Here is a 17,304-nt window from a genome sequence, read left to right on the forward strand (position 1 = left end):
GACCATGTTGTAGCTGACAGCCAACAATTGAGCCAAAGGAGGACAAGGAGTAGCAACGGCAATCCAAGGGAAACTATCCGTCCCAGCAAGGTTCCTTTATCAGACATGCAATACGTAGCACCGAGGTCCAGGTGAAGTTGGAGAGGCAGGGTACATTTGTATCAGCCAGAAAGTCTTATCCCATCTGGGCTACATCGACATAAATGCCGTACGATTTCATCGTGCATGTGTGGCAGGCAGCTCCACAGGTGAGTACTCGCACTACTCAATCTCAATCTGTGACGTCAGAAAAGAGGTGTGCGCTGACGCGTTTCGTCACCACGTGACTTCCTCAGAGCGTAACAGCCATATCATTAGACATCTATTTCACTAGATCGTCAACCAATCAAAGGTTAGTATCAACATTGCTCAATGTATTTTAACCCTATATGTACAAAATAGAAATACTGGCACATCATTTGTCATTAACCAATACATATTAACAGGCTATGTCTGAATGGAGATCTTCAATATAAATGTAAATAATATGAAAGTAAAAATAAATAAAATAGAAATAAATACAAATATAAAAATAAAAGTAAATGAAAATAAAAGGGTGTGTGATGTCCTTCTTGCTTGTTTTTAGTATCTGTGTTGTGTTTATTTTGACATAGTATTGCACTTTGTGCTACTCTGTCATATTTTAAATAATTGTCCAATAAAATGTCATACACTTTTATAAAACATGCTGAGCCGAGTGCCTACATGCTGGTTGTAACCTTTATCCCATTTTCCTTTTCTTTCCCTCCCTCTTTCCCATTTTTCATAATATAATTTTCATAAGGCTTATACTTGCATCGACAGACATGTGTGGATAGATGTTCAGAACAGAGGTATAAAAAACAGAAACCAAGCAAGGTAAGTAATTTAAATTTATTTGTTAGTTATGCCAAAATCTAAGTCGGAACAATCATTTAAAATAATGTTTTGCTCTTATAGCATTTCAACACATTCTAAACGAGAATATGGTTTCTACTCTGTGAATTCTCGGAGCTCCAAAATTGTAATTCTTTCTAAAACATCTTCCACATATAGAACATCAAAACGGCTTTTCCACTGTGTGACTTCTCTGGTGAGCCCTAAGTTTGCCTTTAGTAGTAAAACATTTCCCACATTCTGAACATAAACATAGTTTCGCCCCTGTGTGACTTCTCTCATGTGTAACAAGATTTGAATTATTTACAAAACATTTCCCACATTCTGTACATGAATATGGCTTCTCTCCTGTGTGGATTCTCTCATGTGTAACAAGATTTGATTTCCGTGAAAAACATTTCCCACATTCTGAACATAAACATAGTTTCTCCCCTGTGTGACTTCTCTCATGTGTAACAAGATTTGAATTATTTACAAAACATTTCCCACATTCTGGACATGAATATGGCTTCTCTCCTGTGTGGATTCTCTCATGTGTAACAAGATTTGATTTTCGTGTAAAACATTTCCCACATTCTGAACAGGAATATGGCTTCTCCCCATTGTGAATTCTCTCATGTATAACCAGATCTGATTTATATGTAAAATATTTTCCACATTCTGAACATGAATACATCTTCTCTCCTGTGTGAATTCTCTCATGTTTAACAAGATTTGATTTTTGTGTAAAACATTTCCCACATTCTGAACATGTATATGGCTTCTCTCCTGTGTGACTTCGCTCATGTATAACAAGATATGATTTTTGTGTAAAACATTTCCCACATTCTGAACAGGAATATGGCTTCTCCCCGGTGTGAATTCTCTCATGTATAACCAGATCTGATTTATATGTAAAATATTTTCCACATTCTGAACATGAATACGTCTTCTCTCCTGTGTGAATTCGCTCGTGTTTAACAAGATACGATTTATATGTAAAACATTTCCCACATTCTGAACATGAATATGGCTTCTCCCCTGTGTGAATTCTTCTATTTGTAAAACGACCTGAGAAGTTTGTGAACTGTTCACCACATTGAAATCTTTTATCCCCTTTCTGAGCTGTACATGTGGTAACAATCTGTGATTGGTCAGGAGAAGATTCCTCATGATTAGTGGTATTATAGAACAGATCTTTACTGTGAAGTCCTGGATGTACATTAATGATAATCAGGTTTTCTCCTGTAGACTGCTGCATGATATCTTCAACTTCTACTTCAGAATTGATCAATAACGTGAAGTTTCCCTCAGAATTTGTACCGGGATTTTCTGTTAGGATTAAAAATGTATTGTGTGATTTTGCTTCAAAACACAAAAGTTGACAAATTTATAACATTCATATTAGGCTAGAAACACACATGCAGTTATACAAGCCGAGGAACTGATTCATCCCCTGAGCACATGGCCTAATATATGGGTACGTTGGAGTGCTGTGTTCATTTGTTTTTGGACATTATATATATATATATATATATATATATATATATATATATATATATAATGAATTCGGGTCAGTGCTAGATTAGGGTTAGGATTTAGGCCTGTAATAGCTGAAGGGCTAGATTAGGGATTTATTAGTGTTAGGGCTTTTTTTTCTTTACATTTTATTTAATAAAATACAAAAAAAGAAAACTACAATGTTCTGATGTTACTCTTAGGTTTACTTTAGGTTCTTCAAACTGACAAAAGTCATAATACATTTTAATTTACTGAAAATCAACTAAATGTAAATCAGACATTGCTTTTGAATGGTGGTTCAAGAGAATTTAGCTGTTTTCTTTTTTTAAATGGCCTGGACTAAAATGATGCTCCCCTTAACTTAAAGAGGCTCTGTCACCAGATTTTGCAACCCCTATCTCCTATTGCAGCAAATCGGCGCTGCAATGGAGATAAGAGTAACGTTTTTTTTAAAAACGAGCATTTTTGGCCAAGTTATGGCCATTTTTATATTTATGTAAATGAGGCTTTCTAAAGTACAACTGGGCGTGTTTACAGTAAAAGTACAACTGGGCGTGTATTATGTGTGTTACATCTGGGCGTGTTTACTTCTTTTACTAGCTGGGCGTTCTGACGAGAAGTATCATCCACTTCTCTTCAGAACGCCCAGCTTCTGGCAGTGCACAGACACAGCGTGTTCTCGAGAGATCACGCTGTGTCGTCACTCACTTCCTGCCCCAGGTCCTGCAGCGTGTCGGCCACATCGGCACCAGAGGCTACAGTTGATTCTGCAGCAGCATCAGCGTTTGCAGGTAAGTAGCTACATCGACTTACCTGCAAACGCCGATGCTGCTGCAGAAGCCTCTGGTGCCGATGTGTCCTCGCTCGTCCGACACGATGCAGGACCTGTGGCAGGAAGTGAGTGACGACACAGCGTGATCTCTCGAGAACACGCTGTGTCTCTGCACTGCCAGAAGCTGGGCGTTAACGAACAGAAGTGGATGATGCTGATTCGTCAGCATCATACACTCCCATTCCCAACGCCCAGCTAGTAAAAGAATTAAAAACGCCCAGATTTACGCACATAATACACGCCCAGTTGGACTTTAGCAAGCCTCATTTGCATAAATACAAAAATGGTCATACCTTGGCCAAAAATGCTTGTTTTAAAAAAAATAAAAACGTTACTGTAATCTACATTGCAGCGCCGATCTGCTGCAATAGCAGATAGGGGTTGCAAAATCTGGTGACAGAGCCTCTTTAATATTGTGTTCCACAACCTTTTGAGGCAATTACTGCAAACAAACGATTTGTGTAACTCTCAATGAGAATTCTGCACCGGTCCACAGGTATTTTGGCCGCTGCTCGGAAGGACACTGCTCCAGCAGGTTTGCAGGGTGCCTTCTCCAGACTACAGGTTTCAGCTCCTTACACAGATGTTCGATAGGATTTAGATCAGGGCTCATAGAAGGCACTTCACAATAGTCCAATGCTTTGCTCTTAGCCATTCTTGGAGGTTTTTAGCTTTGTGTTTTGGGTTATTATCCTGCTGGAGGACCCATGACCTGCGACGGAGACCAAGCTTTCTGACACTGGGCAGCACATTTTGCTCCAGAATGCCTTGAGATTTCATTTTACCCTGAACAAATTCAAGACACTCTGTGCCAGATGGAGAAAACCAGCCCCAAAACATAACCGAGCCTCCTCCATGTTTCACAGAAGGTACAATGTTCTTTTCTTTGTTTGCTTAATTTTTGCGTCTGTGAACATAGAGCTGATGATAAAAAAGCGAGACTGGAATTTTCCAAAATGTATATTGACAAGTCACAAAGCTTCTGGGAGAATGCACTTTAGACAGATGAGACAAAACTGGAGCTTTGTAGCAAGTCACATCAGCTCTATGTTCACAGATGCAAAAATGAAGCATATAAAGAATGCTTTTGGGAATGCACTGGACTTCTAGTGCTGTCCACATTATCCCTGTATTTGTAGCAATGTCCAGAAACCGCTATGAAGCCCTAATGCGGGTCATGTATTTTACTGATAATTTCCAAGTCCCCCAAGAAGTGACCAGGCTATGATGGGCTTAATAAATTGAGGCCATATTTCAACTGGTTTACTGTGTGACATGTAAGGGTTTGTAAAGTCTTGGCTTACAGGGTTTCATTAGCTATCTCTCTTGGCCACTTGGAGCCCCGGTGTCCAATATGTTAGGGCTGGGGCTTATATACTAGTGTATTCATGGGATTGGTTTTTCCCGCAATTTCCTTTCCCTCCCTATCCCATTCCCCCCCCCCCTCATTTTCAGAAAGACCAGATCCCAAGACTCAGACAGGAGGTTCTCGGTTTCCATTCTTATTGCACCCTGGACGTATGTGGATTGTCGCTCTGATGAAGCGGGACGATATCTGTTTGTCAAAGGTAAGATGGCAGAATCAACTTTTACGTTTGGTACGGCGTATCTTCCCAACACTGGACAATCTCGTTTTTTGGATAGAATGCTCAGGGATGTAGAAGATGTTCTGGGGGTGTTTGTCCTTGGAGAGGACCTCAACATGGCATTAGATCCCATATTGGATACCTCGACTGGATCCTCTCACTTGCTCTATATCTCCCTTATAAAAGCAAAAGCCTCCTTGCAACATTTTCAATTAATTGAAACATGGCGCTTGCTCCATCCCACCGACTGCGATTACTCTCATTTTTCTCACGTACATGACTCCTACTCACACATTGATTACTTGTTCCTATCTCATACTCACCTTTCCTTGCTGCAGTCGGCGCATATTGATTCAATTTCTTTTTCGGAACACGTTCTCATATCCATGTCTCTTTCCCTCCCGTCCTCTCAACCGCATACTTGGAGATGGCGTCTGAATGACAGCCTTCTAAAAGATCAAACCGTGGTTGAAGGTATTCGTACAGATTTTCAGGAGTTCTTCACTAATAACACAACAGGAGCGGTATCGTCTCCTGTGGTATGGGAAACTCATAAATGCTTTATCCGAGGCACTTTCATTAAACATGGTGCCCGGCTATAGCGCTCGTGGAATGCTCATTTCACAGACCGTCTATCCAAGATCGGCACTCTAGAGAAAGCTCATAAACGATCCCTTGCGCTTGAAACTAAAGTTGAACTTTGCACACTAAGGGAACAACTTAAAAGCTTGTCTCTTTCTCACACGAGGACTTCCCTGGCCAGATGTCGCCGCCATTTCTTCAAGTTTGGAAACAAACCGGGGAAGACTTTGGCGCAGGCTCTGCGCATACAGAGAGAACGCTCGTTTATTCCTCTCATCTCAGATGAACGGGGTCACAAACATGCCCTTTCCTCACATATTGCAAAAACATGCCAGGCTTATTATGCTAAGCTTTATAAGATTACTCAGCCCCTTCAATCACAGGACCTTGAAGAGCGCAAACTCTCCATAGATAATTATCTGCAACGGGCTGGCCTTCCCACCCTTCCCCAGGACGCGGTTTAAATTTTGGAAGCACCTATCACACTTCCCGAGCTCGCCGTTAAAGATTCTCGAATGGGTAGAGCCCCAGGCCCAGATGGACTCACATTAGCCTACTACAAAACATTTATGCCAGACCTTCAGACTCACTTTCTCTCTGTTTATAATTCGCTTGCCGCACATGCTACTCTACCTCCCGACACGCTCAGGGCCCACATTTCGGTTATCCCCAAAGAGGGTAAGGATCTCCCCCAATGTTCGAATTATAGACCCATTTCTCTGTTGAACGTCGACCTTTGCAAAAATCCTGTCAACCCGTCGTACTCCCCTATTGCAGCATATCATCCATCGTGACCAGATTGGATTCATCCCCACCAGAGAAGCTAGAGATAACACCACCAGGACTATTAGTAGCCTACATTATCTCTCCGCCTCCTCTATCCCAGCTGTTTTTCTCTCCACTACTGCCGAGAAGGCCTTCGATCGAGTGGATTGGGGGTTCCTTACCCAGACCTTAAAACATATAGGACTTGGATCCAACATGCTCCGATAGATTAGTAGTTTGTACTCAAGGCCCTCTGCGGCTGTCAATATTAACAGAGTCCTCTCGGACTATTTCCCTATTCTGAATGGTACCCGTCAGGGCTGTCCCCTCTCCCCTCTTATTTTCATTCTCACACTGGAACCTCTCCTTCGATGCATTCGTTAGAATGTGGATATTACAGGAGTTCAGGTCGGGGACAATACCCATAAAATTGCCGCCTATGCCGATGACCTCTCATTTTGTCTTTCACAACCGTTAATCTCTCTTCCCAATCTTCTCGCTGAACTCTCCCGATACACGACCCTATCAAATTACAAGATCAATTTGCAGAAATCGGAAGCACTCAATATTTCTTTGCCACAGACAGCTCTTGCTTCATTAGCAGCTTCCTTCCCATTCAAGTGGTCCACATCTACCTTACCATATCTGTGAGTTCACCTCACCCCGCATACGTTGGGACTCTACCAGGCCAACTTCCCTCGCATACTGTCCTCTGTTAAAAAAGACCTGGATAGATGGTCTATGGGTACCTTTACGTGGTTTGGTCGCTGCTCAATACTCAAGATGAACGTTCTCCCTAGGATTCTTTACCTACTACAGGCCCTGCCCATTTATATCCCTCGGTCCGTCTTCAGAACTAACAAACAAATGCGAAGGCAAAAAATAGCCGTATTTCCCAGCTACCATTAAGAATATTTTTAGTAATCTTTATTATGCTATATTTAGCAAAGGGCTAACAGACAGAACAAAACAAAGTGTTAAAATTTCCAATGCTTGGAGCGGCCAGCAGAGTGGAGTATTTGTTGCAGAGTGCACATGTATACAACGCCTGTCAAACAAGACGTGCAACCTAAACGCGCATTCTCATCCCTTTGCTCGGGAACGGGCCCGGTACGACAGGTCCTTTCCGCTATCTATGCCATGTTGGGCTCCTCTTCGACGCAGCCGCTGCCTCCTTTTGAGGACAAGTGGGAGCGGGATTTTAATTTATTTATTTCTGACTCCCAATTGATCAGGATTTATGATTTAACTCATGGATCGTCAATTACTACTCGTATCCAAGCGGCAGGATATAAACTTTTATCTCAATAGTACTATGTTCCGTCTAGACTTCATGTTATGTTCCCCAATGTCTCTTCTCTTTGCTGGCGCTGTGGGTCTTCTGAAGGGACCCTTCTCCATACCTTCTGGGATTGTTCAGTGTTGTCTCATTTCTGGCAGGAAGTCTGGAGAATGACCTCCTCTTTCTCTGACCACACCATACCTTTTACTCCGGCCTTTTTCCGGCTTCATCTCAGCGACATTCCTTTTCCAATATACAAAAAGTCTATTCTTCGACACTTAGTTAACAGTACTCGAGCTTGTATACCGGTTCTGTGGAAAAGTACGGAACCTCTCTGACTCTGATTTCATAAAATAGAGAAAATTAAGCGCATGGAAGACCTTACATCTCAGTTGACTAACAGACCTGGCAGCTTCTCCAAGACTTGGTCCCATTGGATTGTCTATCAGGACTCTCCAGAATATCGGACCATCATGGCCAGCTGAAATTTCAGACGTTTTTGAATTGTATTCTGGATCATGACCCCTATATGTTCCCCCCATCTCAATTCCATCCCCTTTTTCCTTTCTCTCCCCTGTCCTTACCTCTCCTCTGTCCCTAATGTCGCATATATGATTTTGTAAATTGTTTGATGCAATATCTTGGGCCTATGTGCCCTTGTCCCTTCCCCCCGTTTTTCTTTTTTGTTCCCTTGCTTAATATGTTCCTTGTTTGAAAAGCATATAAAGAAAGAATTTACAAAAATAATAAATTGGGGCCTTTGATCGCCCTTTTAAAGGGATTTCTAAATTTGTATACCCCTGACCAAAATTTATCTGAAGATGAATGGTATATGAGCTTTAAAGGCTGACTTTCTTTTCATCATTTCATTCCCTCCAAACGAGCCAGATATGGGGTAAAACCAAACAAAGTGTGCGAGAGCACAACAGGTTACACCAGCGGTTTTAAAATCTATAAAAAGGCAGGGACCGCTAAATTCTTCCCCCAGGCTGCTCAGAAACCATTGGCATCTCTGGAAAAACCTGGAACCTAAAGGAGCCATTTCTGCACAAAGGGTACCACGACTATACAGACAACTTTTATACAAGTGTTGCCCTTTATAAATCCCTCCATGCTGCAAATACAGGGGCCTGTGGGACAGTATGGAAAGACAGAGGGATTCCCACAACAGTTGGCATCCAGGCGTTTGAAAAAGGGAACATCCATGGCACTTGCAAGTGAGGAATTACTTGCAGTGAAGAGGAGCGACAGGAAGGATGTCTACATGCTGTCCACTCTGCATGCGGACACCACGGAGAAATGGAGGGATACCACTGGAAAGCAGAAACCTGTCTGTGTAACAGACTACAACAAATTTATGGGTTGTGTAGAACTTTCAAACCAGCTGCTTCAATCTTACCTGGTATTATATACACGAGAAAAAGGAGTCAAATACTATTAAACCGAAAAAACACCAATTGTATAGAAAATTACAAATTTTTATTAGACACTACAAAAATACATGGTTAAAATACAGACTACAAACCAAATCACTGCATATCTCCGTAGTAGGAGACAATATGGAGCCACAGAAATTATTTAATTGTTATATATGCATAAACCTGGGAAAATTCCCAAAATGAGTTGTCATTAATATGCTCTAAAGTAAATTCCTTAGAATGATGCGATAGAGGCTAACAAAGTATATTAAAAAAATGTATTACTATCCCCAACGCGCGTTGGGGTTTTTCTCCATACCTGGGAGCTGTTACAACTGTGGAGCCACATGGGCTAGTAACTTGTTTAGCTTTATTACTAAACTGATGTTTCTTGTCATGTTATCTGCCGGGTTATTCGTATACTTGGACAAATGTTTTAGACAGGCTATTTATAAATTTTTTCCATTCGGTCCTTTGATTAACCATTAGTTGGGTACTGACTAGACTTTATTGTAGTCACTACCATTGCAGTCGCTACTTTGTTATCCCCCATTACTCTTTACAAATGACATATTACTCTGGGGATATTAATAAAACATTTTGGACATGAATGGATATACTTTGTTAGCCTCTATCGCATCATTCTAAGGAATTTACTTTAGCGCATATTAATGACAACTCATTTTGGGAATTTTCCCAGGTTTATGCATATATAACAATTAAATAATTTCTGTGGCTCCATATTGTCTCCTACTACGGATATATGCAGTGATTTGGTTTGTAGTCTGTATTTTAACCATGTATTTTTGTAGTGTCTAATAAAAATTTGTAATTTTCTATACAATTGGTGTTTTTTCGGTTTAATAGTATTTGACTCCTTTTTCTCGTGTGTGTATATAATAAATGGTATTTGGAGTTTCTATTTCAACATTGGGGAGCTTCGAAATCCGCACTTGCTGGTAACTCAACCCACATTACGGTATAGTCCCATGAGACATTTGTTTATAATCTTACCTGGTGAAGCGAAAAAGTAATGCCTGGTACAAAAAGTTAGCAATCTACCTAATTCAGATTGCTACCTATAACAGTTTAGCTCTTTTCAAAAAGGTCCAAGAAACGCACTTTTCTTCAGTTCCAGGAGCAGGTCATTGAGCTTCTCCTTTTTGATTCCACTATACCTGCGAGTCTGAATATGTGTGCAGACTTTCAGAGCGACACTTTTTACACCCAGTCCCTTCCATGGAGACCCGAAAACATCCCGAAAAAAGGTGCTTGGAATGTTGTAAGTATGGAAGGAGGAAGGGTACCCAGTTTTACAGCCCCATGTGTCCATCAAAACCAGGCCTTTGCAACTGTTTCAAAACAGTTTCCAATTACTAATATTAACACCAAAAATAGGGGATGGGGTCTTTTTAGGGAGTCAACGTCTTTATATTGTCTTTTTCGTTTGCGGGCTTTCCAAATAGGGAGGATTTCTTTTGGGAGAGGTTGTAAAGTATATTTTTTTCAGACCAGGAATCAAAATTTCCCCTTTATGATTTGCTTTATTTGTGGATGAGCAAGTCCTTAAATGAATTGTCCAGTACAAAAGCCCACTGCAATCAATTACAGATAATGGACACCCAATATCCCTGAACTAAAATTTTTGGGGGAATTGCATTAATGAGGTTTGTTAAAAAAACCAAAACAAAAACATTTGTCCGCTCCTACTGGACTACTATCCTAGTGCTGACCACGCTACCCCTGTATTTGGAACAGTCATGTTCAAGTCCCCCCCCCAAGAAAAGCCACATGACTACCAGAATAAATTGGAGGCCATTGTTCACAATCCTGAATTGATAATTTCTAATTTCCTAGACACCCGATAAGAATTTATCAGGGCACGAATACTTGAGGAACCACATTTTTTTATTGAATGAAGCTGCACATTTTTTAGTTTTGTAACTATAGACATGATATAAAATACATGTATTGGGTATACCACAAATTATTTTCTTTTGACTGTTTATGACTATGTGCTGCCACACAGAGCTGCTATTTCCCATTCATATTACTGTATGGTGATACGGGCGTGATCTTGTTTTATTTGGAGGCTCTCTAATAAATCGAGCTGTTCCTTATCTGTGGGCTTTATTACAGTTTTGTTCGGGTTTTTGATGGATCCCTTACACCCGACAATGCTTCTTGAAACACGGACATTATTTTGGTATTAAAGTTGGTATTACCGTAATCGCATTCACTCGCAGAATAAAGATAAAATATCGCTGTTACGGCATGGTGATTGCCGTAAAAACATAACCCCAAAAAATATGTTTTTTTCCCCCCATTTCAAGCCACAAAGAAATGTATTTCAGTTTCCCAGTACATTATTTGGTATAATAAATGATGCCGCGGAAACTAAAACTCATTTTGCAAACAACAAGCGTTCATACAGCTATATCGGCAGAAAAATAAAAATAAAAAGTTATGGCCGGGTGGGGAGGAAAAAAATAAAATGTAAAACTGACAAATGACTGCGACGGGAAGGGGTTAACACATATCGAAGGTATAACAGGCATTACTACATGGGTCCTTAGACCCCTTAATGACCAGATAAAGTTTTTCATTTTTGCCTCTGCCTTTCAGCAGCCATAACTTTATTTTCTCATTGACGTGGCTGTATGAGGCCTTGTTTTATGCGGGAGAAATTGTATTTTTTTTTCTGCATGGTTTTGAGTGTAGAAAACATTTACGGTGTCTGTTATACAATGTATTTTTTCGCCATTGTTTGTTTATTTTTTATCCCGTTCACGTTTCACGCTAAATGACCTGTTAAATTATCTCTTCAGGTTCTTACGGTCATGTAGATACGTAACATTTGTAGGATTTTTTATTTTTATGTAATGTACGCATGGGCAATAAAATTTATTTTACACTAAATACTTTTTTTTATTTCATATTTTATTTTTAACTTTATTTACAACTTTATTTTTAACTTACAATGTATTAGCATTCTACTGTATAATAATACATTATTCTGTGTCACTATGACATCCCATAGTGTGCCCAAACTGAGCAGACAGCCCTGGTGTCTTTATATGTCCCAAGGGCTGCCGGAAGAGGGTTCCCTAGTCTCTGATCACGTCACCAGGTTACTGATGATGCGAACGAGGAGGGGAGTCCCCTTTTCCGATCCCAGCTGTAGTCAGGAGGCTGCTCTTAGTTCATGAGCGGTTACAGCTCCTGCTTAGAGGATGAGCGCTTACAGGAACGCTCATCAGCCTCTTCTACATCGATGCCAAAAGACGTCGCTGTAGACTGGGGACCTGCCCTCCGTAAAAAGACAGTGGGATCGTTAAGGGGCTAATAGGCCATGAGCTGTCAGTGTAAATCCATCAGCCTTATGCCTTATTCAAAGGAGCGTGTGTCAAATTGGCCGTGAAAAACTGCCATTTTTTACGGACGATATGCACCGGTGCGGGACTCGGTTTCACAGATCCCTCATAGATATGTCCTATCTTTTTCATGGGCCCTTCACACTGTCGGTTAAAACGACAGCTATGTGAACAGCCCCATAGAAATACATGCAGCCGTATGACGGCCATTAAAAAACCGGCGGTTATACCGACAATTTATACGCTTGTCTGAATAAGGCATTACAGGGTCAGGGCTGGAATACAAATGTCAAATGGAGCCCTTAGCATTAATTGTGATGCTTAACCTCTTCCCGCATTATCATATACATGAGATCGGCTGGAACGGTCAATGGCGACCAATGCGTTTAAGTCGTTTGACAAAGGGAGGGACTCCCACTATGACCCATCAACGGCATGAAAACACGAACACCAGCCACCTAACAAAGTCCCCCAGGCCTGCCATGACTATATTCCTATTAGGCCGTGCCAGAAACATTACAGTGGGACTAAAAAATAAAAATAAAAGTTTATAAAAAAAAATAACCATTTTTTCCATAAAAAGTGGTTTTATTTTGTACAAGTGTAAATAAAGAAATAATACACATGTATGGTATCACCGCGATCGTAACGTCCGAACAATAACATTTACACGTTATTTAAACCACATGATGAATGCAAAAGCCACAACGGAATAGCGTTTTTTCCCATACCCCCCAAAAAAGTTAATCAATAAGTCCTATGTACCCCAAATTAGACCAATGTAAACTACACCTCGTCCTGCAAATAACAAGCCCCCATATGGCCACATCGACAGGAAAATACGAAAAAGTTATGGATTGTGGAAAGTGGAGATGCAAAAACAAAGGATTTTGTTTAAAATGTTTTTTATTGTGCAAACGTAGTAAAACATAACAATCCTATACATATGTGGTATCCCTGAAATCATACCGACCCATAGAATAAAAGGTAACACGTGACTCACGCCGCATAGTGAACTGCGTAAACACGAAAAACAATGCTGGAATAGATGTTTTTTTCAATTACCTCCCAAAAAAAGTTAATAAAAGTTGATAAATATATTATTTGTACCAAAAAATAAAACTTGTCCCTCAAAAAAACAAGCACTCATATGGCTATGACGACGCAAAAATCAAAAAGTTATGACTCTTGGAATGAGGCAATGAAAAAACTAAAAAGAATGCCGGTCATTAGGGCCACAATAGGCCTGGCTGTTAAAGGGAATCTATCATATATATATATATATATATATATATATATTACATATAAAACTTTATTTTATGTTTTTACGAATTAAGAACAGATAGTGAAACATCGTTTTTTCTAATCTATTTTTTCATTGTAGATTTTTTACTCTATTTCTGTACATGATTATGGGGGCAGACATCAGCCCCATGGGTCGTATGAAACAATAATCTGGAGCTGACACATTGACTTCTATGGGACAGTAGTCCAGGCGTGCTCTGTGACCTGTGCAGACGTCATTGTGCAGGGAGGGGGTGTCCATCACCTATTGTCAATGGTGGATCCTGTGTTCTCTATATATAGGTTTTAGGCTCCGTTTACATCTGCGTCAGGGCTCCGTTCATGGGTTCCGTCGGAGCTTTCCGTCAGGGGAACCCATGAACGGAACCCTGACTGAAACAAATGGAAACCACAGGTTTCCATTTACAGCACCATTGATCTCAATGGTGACAGATCCGGTGAACATGGTATGTTACCGTTGTTTAAGGGTTCCGTAGTTTTGACGGAATGAATAATGTAGTCGACTACGGTATCGATTGTCAAAAACTGAACCCTAAGGGTATGTTCACACGCACTAATTACGGACGTAATTCGGGCGTTTTTGCCCCGAATTACGTCCGAAAATAGCGCCTCAATAGCGCTGACAAACATCTGCCCATTGAAAGGCGTAATTTACGCGCCGCTGTCAAATGACGGCGCATAAATAGACGCCCGCGTCAAAGAAGTGACCTGTCACTTCTTTGGCCGTATATGGAGCCGTTATTCATTGACTCCAATGAATAGCAGCGCCAATTACGTCCGTAATGGACGCGGCGTTCAAGCGCCTGCACATGCCGTAACGGCTGAAATTACGGGGATGTATTCAGGCTGAAACATCCCCGTAATTTCAGCCGTTACGGACGCCCTCGTGTGAACATACCCTTAAACAACGGTGACAAATGGAAACCATTTGCACCGGATCCATCACCCACCATTGAAATCAATGGTGATGCAAATGGAAACCTATGGTTTCCGTTTGTTTGAATCAGGGTTCCGTTCATGGGTTTCCCTGACGGAAAGCTCCGACGAAACTTATGAACGGAGTGCCAATGCAGATGTGAACGAAACCTTATCTGTCATGTGTAATCCTGCCTGTGATCATAATGATATAACTGCTGAGAAATGATCTCTTCAGAACAGGAAGGGTCAGTCTATTATAAACGGTGGTTCCTGTGTTATCTATATATAAGTGGTACCTGTCAGTGTAGTCCTGCCTGTGATGATAATGATATGATACTGAGAAGTGATCTCTACAGAACAAGAAGGATCAGTCTATTATAAGACTCCATGGCCAGAGGGAAAAAAGCAGTATTTTAGAATTTGTAATATAGATAATGACATACAAAATAATAAAAAAAACACATTACCAAAAAAAAAAAATCATAAAAAATACGTTTAACGAACACCTGATTTAAACAATTGGTCATTTTCTGATTACACATGCCCTACAAGAGGATAAAATGAGTTTTCTGAGATCCTGGATGTTAGTGCAGTTGTTAATCGCAGCTGGTGCCCCCCAAAAACTGATACTAAACCTAGTGCATGACCGGATTCATAGATCACCCTGTAGAGAACTTCTATGTGCAGTCACAGTTCCCTCAGGTCCTGCACTATGTATAACACATTGTCTGACGTGTTACTGTAATGTAAAACTAAGGAGGAACCTCTGCTTAAAGAGGCTCTGTCACCACATTATAACTGGCCTATATTGTACGTGATGTGATCGGCGCTGTAATGTAGATAACAGTGGTCCTAGTAATAAAGAGGCTCTGTCACCACATTATAAGTGGCCTATATTGTACAACACTCACTTGGCCAAAAAGTAAATCACGCCCAGTTGTCCATTAAGAAACTCATTAGCATAAAGCTAAAATAGGCCATAACTCCGTCAAAAATTATCGGTTTTCTAAATAAAAAACACTGCTGTAATCTACATTACAGTGCTGATCACATGATGTACAATATAGGCCAGTTATAATGTGGTGACAGAGCATCTTTAACAAACCTCCCAATTCACTTTCTATAGTCATTATTACTGACCTGTGGTAACACCTCCTGGAATTTCCTCCTCCACTTCACTCTTACACGGTTGATCTCCCCTCACCCGCTCTTCTTCTTCATCCTCCACATTATTATTAGTCAGATCTTCCCCCTGATGTCACATATGTAACAATTCAGTACAATACAACGGAGAGTGCGAAGAATCTAACAGATCAACATAAGAAACCACCAAAATCTATGACCACATCTATGACCGCAGGACCAAAAAGCTCCACACCCCCCTATATAGACCTGGTATACGGCTCAGCTTCATCTACCTGATGATTCTCTGGGACATTGTGATTTTCCTCTGGACAGTCCTGGGAATACAGAGGACTGGGACATCTCTCTGGTGGATTTCTCCTACTGGATCCATCTGTAGGAAACACACAGTGACTGAATACATGACTACTGTATATCTCTCTATATATCAGACACTTCTCTCTACACTTCTAGGTTTACTGATCAGAGCCGAAATTACAATGTTGAGGTCCTCACTACCTGTGTCGATGTTCCTGCACCTTGTAAACCGCAAACCTAAAGTAGACCGTGACCCACCAGAGCGAAAGGTGGGGCGCCAACATCTCCCTGCTCTGCCATAGTATTTAACTGTATCTGTGTTCTGTGGTTATGGATACACATGAAAATAGCAGGACACAGCACACCCCTGTTTTGAGCACTCCCTGCCAACCAAAAAATTGTCAAGGTGCCACCTGCTTATTAGTCTCTTAAAGGCTGTGTTCACCTATGTAGGCAATATCTTTCTTAAAGACTGTTATATTAATATATATATTGGTTTTAGGTGATAAAAAATTTTTTTTATTTAATTGACCTATTAAAAGTATTATAAAGTATTATAAAGTATTATAAAGTACAATATGTTCCAAAAAAACAATCTCACAAGGACTTGGATAAGTAAAATCGTATTCACACTTGTGCTATGTACATTCTGTAGGTATTTACTTTTTCATTAAATATTTGATTTTGTTTTTTTCATTTGACTTTAAATATTTTTTATTTTAGTTTTTACGATACAGCTGTTTTGTCTCCTCCTATACACAGAAGCTGGATCATTCACTATCAGCCAAATTCATAAGGAGCCGCTCTCAGCTGAGTCGTCAGCTCACTTCACTTATAGAGTCGGCTGATAGCGAATGATCCAGCTTCTGTGTATAGGAGGAGACATAACACCTGCATCTTAAAAACTAAAATAAAAAAATGTTTAAAGTCAAAAGAAAAAAACCAAAAAATCAAATATTTAATGAAAAAATAAATACCTACAGAATGTACATAGCACAAGTGTGAATAAGATTTTACTTATCCAAGTCATTCTGAGATTGTTTTTTGGGAACACATTGTACTTTATATTAGTGGTAAATTTTGCTCCATACATTCTGTGTTATATAGTTACTAAGGATGAAAAAAGACACAAGTCCATCAAGACCAACCTATAATCCGACCGTGTTGATCCAGAGGAAGACAAAAAACCCCCATGAGGTGGATGACAATTGTCTGATTAAGGGAAAAATATACATCTGTCTCTTCTCACCTTGTGATGTGCGCGGCCGGTAGTCCTCCATCATGACCACCTCGTACAGATCCTTGTGTCCTTCTAGATACTCCCACTCCTCCATGGAGAAATAGACAGTGACATCCTGACATCTTATAGGAACCTGACACACACAAT

The 17,304-nt window shown here is 40.4% G+C and overlaps 1 protein-coding gene across 1 annotated transcript; it reads right to left on the bottom strand.

Annotated features, from left to right (window-relative positions):
- Positions 1 to 898: 898 nt before the first annotated feature.
- Positions 899 to 17,274, bottom strand: LOC142664415 (uncharacterized). Its single transcript, XM_075843486.1, has 4 exons — positions 17,167 to 17,274; positions 15,896 to 15,993; positions 15,618 to 15,729; positions 899 to 2,226 (listed from the first exon to the last, which is right to left on the bottom strand). The coding sequence occupies exons 1-4, from the start codon at positions 17,249 to 17,251 to the stop codon at positions 1,079 to 1,081; spliced, it is 1,443 nt and encodes a 480-aa protein (XP_075699601.1). The 5' UTR covers positions 17,252 to 17,274; the 3' UTR covers positions 899 to 1,078.
- Between the last annotated feature and the right edge of the window lie 30 nt (positions 17,275 to 17,304).

This window comes from Rhinoderma darwinii, chromosome 1 (genome assembly GCF_050947455.1).
Source record: "Rhinoderma darwinii isolate aRhiDar2 chromosome 1, aRhiDar2.hap1, whole genome shotgun sequence".
NCBI lineage: Eukaryota > Metazoa > Chordata > Amphibia > Anura > Rhinodermatidae > Rhinoderma > Rhinoderma darwinii.